The 11,527-nt window shown below is 33.3% G+C and overlaps 1 protein-coding gene across 4 annotated transcripts in view; it reads left to right on the top strand.

Annotated features, from left to right (window-relative positions):
* Window positions 1–11,527, top strand: part of LOC117121836 (adhesion G protein-coupled receptor L1-like) — a 75,713-nt gene that overhangs the window by 57,628 nt on the left and 6,558 nt on the right. For all 4 annotated transcript variants that reach the window (XM_033267211.1, XM_033267212.1, XM_033267209.1 and 1 more), the window contains 11 exons: window positions 250–460; window positions 2,565–2,690; window positions 3,254–3,320; window positions 3,681–3,843; window positions 5,102–5,151; window positions 5,417–5,540; window positions 6,486–6,595; window positions 7,397–7,496; window positions 8,073–8,235; window positions 8,549–8,618; window positions 11,152–11,212. In XM_033267211.1, coding sequence (XP_033123102.1) covers window positions 250–460; window positions 2,565–2,690; window positions 3,254–3,320; window positions 3,681–3,843; window positions 5,102–5,151; window positions 5,417–5,540; window positions 6,486–6,595; window positions 7,397–7,496; window positions 8,073–8,235; window positions 8,549–8,618; window positions 11,152–11,212 — 1,245 coding nt within the window. The remainder of the gene's footprint in view (window positions 1–249; window positions 461–2,564; window positions 2,691–3,253; window positions 3,321–3,680; window positions 3,844–5,101; window positions 5,152–5,416; window positions 5,541–6,485; window positions 6,596–7,396; window positions 7,497–8,072; window positions 8,236–8,548; window positions 8,619–11,151; window positions 11,213–11,527) is intronic.

The raw sequence follows: 11,527 nt of genomic DNA, 5'->3' as shown, positions 1-11,527 counted from the left end.
AGATGTGTATAAAAGACAGCCGATAGTACAGATAAAATCCATGGATAAAATCTGAATTTGGGGAATGGAGCTATTTTTCTTTATAAGAAACTTAAACTACCAAGAGGGTTCATTTTTGTGTGAACAGCACCATTGTTTTTTTTTTTTGTTTTTGTTTTTTATTACCATGTGTCTATATATGCGTAATATATATTTGTTAAATATATATCAATCCGATTTTATACATGATTTATGATTGTGTAACTGCAGACTGCTGTCAAAATCGTGAGTCAGATTATTGACTCTTCTCGACGTGAAGCATGGGACGCCACCAAACCACGTGGCACGTTGGCCTTACAGGTTCTTCATGTGATGGATAGTTTACAGGAGTTGTGGGCAGCTAATTTACTGGCTAACTTTGCTACCAACAATGAAACGAACGGTGAAGCAGAAATCATTAGAATTATAGAAAAAAATCTTGGTGAGTCGAAATCCAATGTTGGTGTGTGCATTAATACTAATTGATGACGCGTTATAAGCATTCCTCAATGACGCGTCAAGTATCCATTGATGAGAATTGGTCATGCCTTGATGACGCGTAGGACCTTCGGCATAATGCATATGTAGGCCGAATTATATATTACAGATAGAATTTTACAATTTTGAAGATATGTATCTGCTATAAAAACCAACGGTATCAATTCAATTGTTTTAAAACCATGCGTAAAGTAAATCCTTGCCAAGCCACTACGGCTCACAGGACCGGAGCTTATCCCCAGTTTCTGTAGCATGAAGCAAATGAGCGTGTAGTACTCCCCCTGGGTGGGACGCTGGTCCACCGCAGGTTATCGTACCCAGCAATTTGCTGGTACACAGATACAACTGGGTAGACTGAAGCAATGATAAAGTGTCTTGCTCAAGGCCGGTTCCCACTAAACTTGTCAAGCGAAAGCGTCGAGCGTCACGCGGCAAGCGAAGAGAATCGCGCAAAGTTTACAAGAGTTGACTTTCGGTAAAGAATGTCTCGCTTCCAATTACAGTATTCGCTTGCCTGTTCCCACTGCTGGCCGCGCGCAAAAACTCGAAATGGCGGGTGGCAACAGAGAAGTGATTTTGTTATCGCATTGATAGACGGAGGAAAAGGGCTGTGAGACAAATCAGATAAAATCCTCAGGATTAACATTCCCAGAACTCTATAATGAATCAAAAGAGTGAATATAAACATAGTTTTTTAGTTCATATTTATTCAAGGCCTAGAGCTAGGCCTCATAAGGGTAGATAGTAGGCCTGCCTACCCTACGGTAGGTCTCAGGTGTAGCAGGGTATCAGAGGCCTAGGCTGGACAGGCCTAATACTGGTAGAAAGAGGAGACAACTCAACTCGTCTCTGCAAATCCTTTTCCACGCATTGTCACATATTTTCTTTGCTCCCTTGTCACAGACCTAAACAAGGGTAGCCTACTGTTTCACAGAGTTTGCATGAAACGGACTCGTCGGTCATCGTTGGCACATAATCTGCACATTGTTTTGACAATGTTCCTGATCGTGACTTTATTGTTGACCTTTGACATAAATTGAATTTAAGCCTTGCGATTGGTCCATCGGCCGCGAATTCGCTCGCGAATCCGAAAAAGTTGGTCTTGGATCAACTCTTGTGAATTCGCAGGCGAAGCCTCCGCGACCACCGCGTCAAAGTTCGAATGCGTGTTCGACTACAAATTCGTTTGCATGTTCACATTGGAAACGCCAGTCGCGTCTTCGATTCAGCCGCGCGCGCCACATTTCGACGCGAAATTCGCTTGATCGCGTTCAGTGGGAACCGGCCTTCAAGGACACAAGCGAAATGTACCAGCGAAAACCATGTGCAAATGGTGCAGAATATAAAATGAATAATATGCATCTGTTTTAATGATTTAAATTCTCAATTAAAAGTTAATACATATTTTCAAACTGTACACAAAATAAGAGATTCAAATATTTACTCAATGCTTACTATTGTTCAATATAGACATAGGACTATGTATTAATACTATGAGTTGCCGACACCTGACAGTTTTAAAAGTGTTCGTGAAAGTTGCACAACTTTATGATACGGTTTTTTAAATTAAGAATTTGTACAAAAATGGCCACATATATTTTAGTATCGCGCATTTTCAGAATACGAAGTGCCACAAAACTTTATACAGTATATATTAATTACAGCTACTTACTACAGCTGTTGTTTTTGGTAATCATCTCTTTATAACCATGAACACAATTTTCATTCAAATCCTTAATATAAAATCATATTCTTGGTTGTAAATCTAAAAGTAAAATATGTAAATATGAAAATATCGGACTTGATATAACGTATAAGTACTGAAGTCAACTACACGATATGAAATATTATTAATTGACGATACAAACTTCAGCCAATGACTGTTCAGCCCTTGGTTAGTCAACTTTATTACTTCAGAGATGCACATAAATCAAGAATGGTATAAATAACATTTCTCATGACGATAATCTGAAGTTGGTAACTAGTAAATGTATTCATCAAATTGATCATAAAATACTGATAAACGTTATTTTCTCATGATTTTGTAGCTCTTCATATTTCTGTGGAAAATATGCAAAAATTTAAAGGCATACAGTTCCCAAAGACAGATAAAAAAGGGTGCGCTTCCTTTCCATCTAACTTTTTCACCAATTGGACTAATAATGCTGGATCAGGTTAGTATTGAATAAATGCTATATTGAATAGATTTTCACTATTATTTTACGTCTTCTTCTATCATCGATATATATGTGTCTGCATATTTCCTAATGAGGCATGCCGGCACATTAGCACGAGTATGTGTTCCATTTGCGTTTGATCTAATGACCGGGGGGTAATGATTTGAAACACTTAGATGCCTTGTTGACATGAAGCGCTTTATCAATCTTAGCATTATATTGGTCATTTTCGTTATTATAGCCGTAATACAATTACATCTGGCGTTTTATGAGATGTGCTTATATAGTTTAATGTGGGTTATTGCCGGTAATTCAAAGAATCACATCTGTATTAATCCTTTAGTAAAGAAAATTATTACTTAATATAGCCAGTAGAGACAGGTTTATGTCTCTTCGGCGTAGCTGATTATGAGAGTTATAGTGATTTATTGGTCCCAAATGGACTGCACGTTTTGTAATTATGTTTGTTTCTCTTTACTCGAATAATGAACTAAAGATATTTAATTGCATGACGATATTCCAATGTTTTCTCATTATATTGTTTCTATTACTTTTCTTAGAAATTTTAGTGTTGTCAATTACGAGATATAACAATCCGTTTGCGATGTTATTACCTAACAACCCAGAGTAAGTTGAGTTGTCAGTACTGTATAAAGCGTTAATGTGACAGTCCCACACTACAATTTATGTGAAGTAGCACTAATGACATATGAGGATTACTTATATAACACAGATAAACTTAGTCAGTGTGAAACATCCAATAATACAGATTTAAAGAAATAATCAGTTTTTCAATGTAAATATATTACTTGACTACTTCCATTAAATATAATAATAATATATATAATTATATATATATATATATATATATATATATATATATAAATAAACAATAAAATGAAGCATATAGGTTCATTTTGTAAGCACACATTCTTAGGCCTACTGCAAATTATGTGGTTATTAATGTTAGTGTTATTGTTTTTCTAGTCCAATTATAGTTAAACATTATCGAGATATGGTTTACGAGCATGCGCACAAAGAGGACAATATAAACACTGTAATACTTTCTCAACGATTCTACAATGAGGCAGGGAGGATGGAAGTATTTAACATGTCTGTACCTATTGGACTAAGCATGGAGTATGTTGAGGTGAGGCCGGTAACTTCATTTCATTGCACCAATGGGCGCCCCCACAAGCTACATAATGAGTCAATCTCTATACTATTTTCCAATCCTTTAAAGACGCACGGAATATTCTCTAAATACGGGAGTAAATTTCTCTCTGAATTCGTGTCTTGTATCTCTTCAGTTTCACTCAAAAAATATTCCAACAATTTACCAAACAATATGATATAAATATGAATATTGTAAACAGGACAAGGGTTGGAATATCATACGCGCATGCGTATTCTCAGCAACGCATTCAAATACTTTGCTCTAAAGCTCTGTTCACACTATCACATTTTCTTGACGAAATCGTTTGTATGCCCATATACAGGCATGATGTGTCTATATATGATCATAATGTGATGTCATCATGACCATATTTAGGCATATCACGTGTTTTTGTCAAATAAGATGTTATAGTCTGGACAGGGGTTTAGATGGCACATGAGCATTATATGTTGCATCAAGCCAGGTTATAGAAATATCAGGATGTTTATATTTTCATGCGTATAATTATTAACTATGGCACACTAAAAGTGAGCTTCCTACATTCCTCTAGGAACAGCACTGGTATCCACGGTCAATAAACATAACCCTATGTTGTGTGTATACGTTCGTTTATATCGGTTGACCTTAATACGAGCATGCGCGGTTCAAACTATAAATTGGCTTTAGACTGGCAGTGTTGTGTTGTTTTATCTCGTAGACAAATCTATATTTCATGTTTTTGTTTCCATTTATGCGTGCTTTTCTATCACTTGTTCTGTTTCAAATATTTATATTTATACTTATTTTGTTCTGTGAAATATTTTTTTAACACATGGGCCTACATCATGTGTTTTTCCAGCACATATATTAACATTATATTGGATGCATTACCGTAATGTTTCGATTATTTATCGATTCTTGTTTTATTCTTGTCACGTGTTAGATATTATTTAGCTCAATTTAAGTTAAGAGCATTCACGCGGTCTTAAACTCTATGGTATGATTGTATTCTAGCCTTACTATAGAAGGTGTGATTATTCCAAACGCGTTAAGTATTCAGTAACATTGAAGACTAAATAATGTATACAATTCTTTGTGTGTGTTATAAGGAACTTTTACACAAAACTGAAAATGTTTCCAAAAACAATATTAATGTTTGTCTTAGAAGAATTATCAAACTTATTTACAAAACTATAGATATCTATTTCACTGAAGCATTGACATAATAATAAAATAAAATGTATGTTTTCAGGACTTTAACGTCTCAAACCCAGCATGTGTTTCATTGGACGATAGTAATGGGTGAGTATCACAATGTGCCCTATATATACATAAGCAATTAGCGATTAATCGAACTGAAGGCAAACGACCTTCTAAACTCTTTTGCACATGCCAAGTGGAACAGCGCTAGTTTTGATGCGTTACAAGTAAGAGTTAATGTGATACGCCCACATTTTGAGAATTCTAAACAAATTAATAGTTTAAATAAATCATGGTTCATTAAAAATATAAACTGAACCATGAATCTTGCGGATATTATGTTGTTGTTGTTGCTTATATTCACCAGTGTTGATGATTGGAAATGGGTTGTCCAGGCTGAATGTGATGTGACAGCCACCAACGTTGGCGCCAAATGTAAATGTACGAAGCCAGGAATATACGCCATCACGACAGATATGTATGATGTTAACGTAAGTATTATAGGCCTATAACATAGGCCTATTACTTTAATCTCTAACCAAAACATATATCGGAGATAGATTCTCGATAAATAATTGTTATTATTCGTGTTACATACCAAAAAGTAGGCATATCGTAATTATTTATTCGTACGAAATTGTAATTTTTGCATTTTACTAATTGTATTATTTGTATTTTGCTATCGTGGCGTATCGTCAGACGTTTACTGATATACTTTTGTACAATGTAGTAGTTAACGGTATATGGAAGTTTCAATACATTTTCTATATTGCATTTTATTATTTGTATTGAAAAATCCTAGGTTTGAACCAAAAATAACGAAAAATTTTGACCTATTATTTCTAGGTGGTTAAATATTATATAGTGCCTGGCGGTAATTCTAATGATCTGGTTAGCTCCACATATGCTATGATTCATGCTGTTATTAACTAGAACTACTCTTGAATACGTATCATGTCATGATAATTTGTCCCTAAATTTATTTATATGTGTATTTCTACTGTTTTAGTGCACCGCGTGACAGCTACAACAGTAAATCTCATTTGTTTACAATGTGGTTATATCAATAATATAAAACATAATTGGAGCTACTGCTAGGATTCATGCTGAGTTGTACTCTAAACAGGAACTACTTTTCTCTTTAATCTGTATCATAAATATAATTAATAACCATTATCATATGCGAAGTTTATATCACATTTGGGCGTCCAAATAAGTGGATAGACTAAATAAATACATAAATGCATCTTACATTTTCTGGAAATATACTTTTATACTATTATTAAATATGGTTAGATTGAGTTTTATGTATTGAAATGTTTTAACTGTGTAAAAGTTAAGAAATTCAGGATGGTGGATGTCATTTATGACATAAATAGAAATGAATTAAAATTAAACAATCGTAGGCATTTATCATTCATATTACTTAATTTTAGTGGCGTCCTGAAGGTGAGCCACGTTTTACAATTACCGCTGCCGCCTATATAGGAATATTGGTCAACCTAATTTTGTCTGGAGCTTCACTGGTGCTATATATCAAACTTAGGTAAGTTTTCTATGCCATTACAGTACTTTCTATTTATCGCATGTACTGTATAGCGCCCTCGAATACTTTATTAGCCTGTTCTGCCGATTGGTGGCGTTTACATTCTTATTTATACAACTAAAATACAATATCTTGTAAGTTGTAGTAAATGGGAACATGGAACATAATGCATATTCAAAATTTTATCTATTAATTTGTGTTTGTTTATTTATAGGTACATGTACATACAAGCTACACAGTAAAAAATGTATGTCCGTAACTCAAAAATACAATAATGAATTTACAAGACAATCCATGGAATGATCTTAAACAAATAATATACGCTTTACCAAACACCATAACTATAATAAATCCCCTTTTCCCCTCTAAATGATACTAAAAGTTAACTTACCCTCATTGTGCTTAACTCTGTCAGCTTTCTTTCAAAATACTAATCAAGTTTTACTATCCATCTTCCCGTTTCTAATCAATGTACTAAACTTTACAATAGTTGAATTATTTAGAATACTGATATAATTAGAAACTTGACCCCATTTGTGCTTTCGCCAAGCAATGACTATAATGGAGGCTCACTCCAAACATATCTTTATACTGAGAGTATTTCGATCAAAAAATTAATATCAATTAATACCAGAGGTCATACCTTATCAACATGCATCGTGTTCTCCATTATGAGACTGAAATATTGTAACAACATCTATAATTATTTTTGTCTTTTACATTATTATTTGGACTAAATATAAACTGTGAATTATCTAATTTAATAACAAATTTACTGTGTTTTCTTTTATATATCTTCAGGTGCAATACAGATACGGTAGCAGTTCACAGGAATCTAGCAGTATCTATGTTTTCTTTGCATTTTTTATTCTTGATCGGAGTTAACCGAAAAGAGGTTGAGGTACGGTTATTTTAATAAAGTTAACTTATTGAAGACTTATTTTTTTTTTATCATTATCGACATCATCATCCTCACCACCACCATTAACATCATCATTATGGTAGTTGCTATCGTCATCATTATCATTATCGTCGTCATTACTTTCATCATCATCTTCATTACTATTATTTATATAGTATTATTTTTAGTACTCTAATTATTATAATTATCATAATCAGTATTACATTGTCTTATTAATTATAATTGTCGATATTACCGCTGACACCATCATCATCATTATTATCGTAATCATTTTCATTATCATTGTTATTATTACTACACCACGATAACTATATTATTGTAATCATCTTTATTATTGTAATTATTAATATTATTATTATTGTTATTACTACTACTACTACTGTTATTATCACTCTAAAATAAAATATTATAATTATATATATATACACATCTTATATATATATATATATATATATATACTGTATATATATATATATCATTTGTGTTCCACGTGTGTTCCGACAGAATAATAGAAAATTATATATAACATTGTGTAATTTGTCTGATTTTCTATAGATAGTGTGCCAGCTATTAACAATCGCGATCCATTACTTCTTCTCCGCTACGTTTTGTTGGATATGTAACGAGGCTTTCAATCTTTATGTAGAAGTAATAAATTCGATACACGCCGATACACAGCAACAGCGCCCTATGCTTAGATACTATATAATAGGATGGGGTAAGGTACAATTATTGTCATTCATTGCTATTCTTTATTCAATTGCTCCCAAAACGGAAATCATCACGTGTTTTTCTAAAAGTCCGGAGTTTTTAAAGGAGATAGGTGGTGTTGATGTTATACATGAGATGGGATTTACTTTATTGATAGGAATAATGGCGTTGGTTTTGTTTACATTAGTCTTGTTTTTTAGTGCGAGAAGCGTGTGGGTTTTTGTTAATGAGGATGGTTGTGTTATGATGAGAGAGAATTGTTAATTGTTATCGATATTGTAAAAATCTTACATATAATCTATAACACTGTATTTCTACAGGTTTTCCAGCAGTTCTTGTCGGTGCTCTTCTTGGTTCTAACTGGAATAACAACTATTTTAGTGAAGAAGTGTAAGTACAAATCAGTTATTATTAACATAAAGCAATTAGTTGCAATGATTAAGACTATAAGTAACAAAGCCAATGAGGCAATTCAGATAATACGTAATGCTGTAGGGCCTACTTAAATGGGATTCTATCAACAAGTACAAAAAGACTTGGACAATGACATTGGACAGAACAATGAGTAAAATATTGAGTAAAGCATTCATGATGTGTTTGTATTAATTCCATTCAAGTAATATTGATTTGCATCTTTTCAAAATTTACAAACAAAATATGAATATTCATCTAATATTTTGAATATTAAAAAATAAATGCGTCGGCAATGACCCGAAGAGATAAGACAAAAATCTCATTTTAGCCAGACTAAAACAATAAGTATAATATTGTAATGAGTCAGGCAATTAAATAAAACATTTATTAGAATAAATAAAATACTGAGAAAGAAGATTCCAGTTTAGACATTAGCTAATACACTGAATCAAAGAGTGTGAATAACAAGAGGTCCGACTGTTTTGATTTTGTATGCACGCAATGAAACGTAAGCGCGAAGTCTACGAGATAGGGGGCGCCCTATTACAGTTCGAAACTCAAACATTCCGTCACCGACACCACGAAGACATACAAACTTCAATAATGATATTTTTTCCATTTTTTTTCCTTTGACATTCAGAAATGAAAAGTGCATTGAACATTATATTATTTAATTCTTTATCTTTAAACATGTGTAAGAAAAAAAAAATCTTTCGTTATCTTGATAGTGAAATTTATGGATTTGTGAAGTAATCCACTCCCCAAAACGTTGTTTTCGTCGAAAGTGAAGTTTGTGTCTGTTCGTTTGATACGAAGGCTTTTTACGTTTGTGTGAAGGACGCCTTCTAGTTCGTGGTAGTACTTTTTGAGTTAGGATTGTGTTTCAAGGAAACCTCGATAGTCGGACCGCTTGCTATTCCGTAGTCTTTAATGTAGGTCATCGACTCGGATAATTAAACGTATTGATAAAGGAGTATTTGCGAAAAATAGTAATATTGGAAATACAATGGCAATGTACTGTATTACCTGGTAAAAATAAAATATCAACGTCATACACTTTCTTTGAATTGTGTTCATTTCAGACTAATTGACATGTAGAGCCATGATTGGTCAACTTACTGTATAAACATTGAGAACCTTCTGTTGATCACACAAGAATTAAAAGCGCTAATTAACGCAAACACAAATATTTAATCGTAATGAAACAACCATAATACACTAACACTAGAAAACAAACTTATTAATGACACAATCTGCATATGCGTGCAAAACATAGAATTTGTTTATAATTATTGGTCTATAATTTTTTGTGTGTTTCAAGGAAACCTCGATAGTCGGACCGCTTGCTATTCCGTACTCTTTAATGTAGGTCATCGACTCGGATATTTAAACGTATTTTGATAAAGGAGTATTTGCGAAAAATAGTAATATTGGAAATACAATGACAATGTACTATATTACCGTGGTAAAAATAAAATATCAACGTCATACACTTTCTTTGAATTGTGTTCATTTCAGACTAATTGACATGTAGAGCCATGATTGGTCAACTTACTGTATAAACATTGAGAACCTTCTGTTGATCACACAAAAATTAAAAGCGCTAATTAACGCAAACACAAATATTTAATCGTAATGAAACAACCATAATACACTAACACTAGAAAGCAAACTTATTAATGACACAATCTGCATATGCATGCAAAACATAGAATTTGTTTATAATTATTGGTCTATAATTTTCTCATCTTTAAATGTACGCTGACAGATTACTCACAGATCACTGATGAATGTTGTAGGTCCTTTGCATTTCAAACAGTAATTATTGATACGATCAGGGGTTAGAACATAATAAAACATAGTTTAACCGATTTCTTCTGATTTCTATGATATAGGCGTCTAATGAAGACTTGTTGACAACGGGTTGAAACATCACATACAGTAATAATATATTTAGTATCTCACAGGAACTGTCCTACTTATCTGAATATTGACAATCGCCGAATCACGGCATTTGATTTCCTAAAGCCCATTTATATTATGGTTCGTACACTTGCAGTAGAACAAATCATATAATCCAACTCCCGTTTTAGGAATGTTTAAAACAGAGTACTAACAGGACTAGGCCTACCCAGAGGCACGTGACTGGCACTAAATTAATGCTTTTAAAGTTAACGAAATGAGAGGTTTGACTAGTATAAGTAGGCTTAAACCAACAATCATGTGAATCAAAATTAAAGAATAGAAATACCTCACGTGCATTTCAACTGAATGGTAAACGGCCACAATCCATTGTCGAAACATACACATATATCAGACAGTCGGCTTGGTGGAAAAAGTAAACCGAAATAAGAAAGTCGATCACATTGTTTAACCATAGTCACCAACAACGATATTTCATAAACTGACATAGCACATCTTTACACAGCTAGCTATTAAGGCAATAGGCATTAGAGTTAGTACCAAAATTTTGAATAAGGCAATGGGTTGAAATGTGTTTTTTCATTAGATGTTTTGTAAACAATCAACATGTATGGCTACTTATAGGCCCGGCCTGTGGAGTATGGGCGGTAAGTAACTTTGCTTTGTGTTTTGTTTCACCTTACATGTAGAAAAACTATTTTTACGACAACAATTTTCAACTGAACCATTATCACGCATGTGTTTCAATTCAGATGCAAACGCATTTCAATTAGAAGTAACTGATTTTCACAATTTTCTGTTTTTGCGCAGTGAAACATCGCCATTTTTGACATAAAATGTATATTGTATACAGTGATTGTATTTTATGTCAAGAGGTTCCCACGTTTGTGTTGGGCCCTAGGCCCAAGGTTTCCTCTTAGACAGTTTTGTCGAATTTTAAATAGATATATATATATATATAT

The sequence above is a fragment of the Anneissia japonica genome, unplaced genomic scaffold (genome assembly GCF_011630105.1).
Source record: "Anneissia japonica isolate Jap-2015-1 unplaced genomic scaffold, ASM1163010v1 scaffold2392_len1475705_cov187, whole genome shotgun sequence".
NCBI lineage: Eukaryota > Metazoa > Echinodermata > Crinoidea > Comatulida > Comatulidae > Anneissia > Anneissia japonica.
The sequence above is the reverse complement of the archived record's forward strand: the minus strand, read 5'-3'. Positions and strand labels throughout refer to the sequence as shown.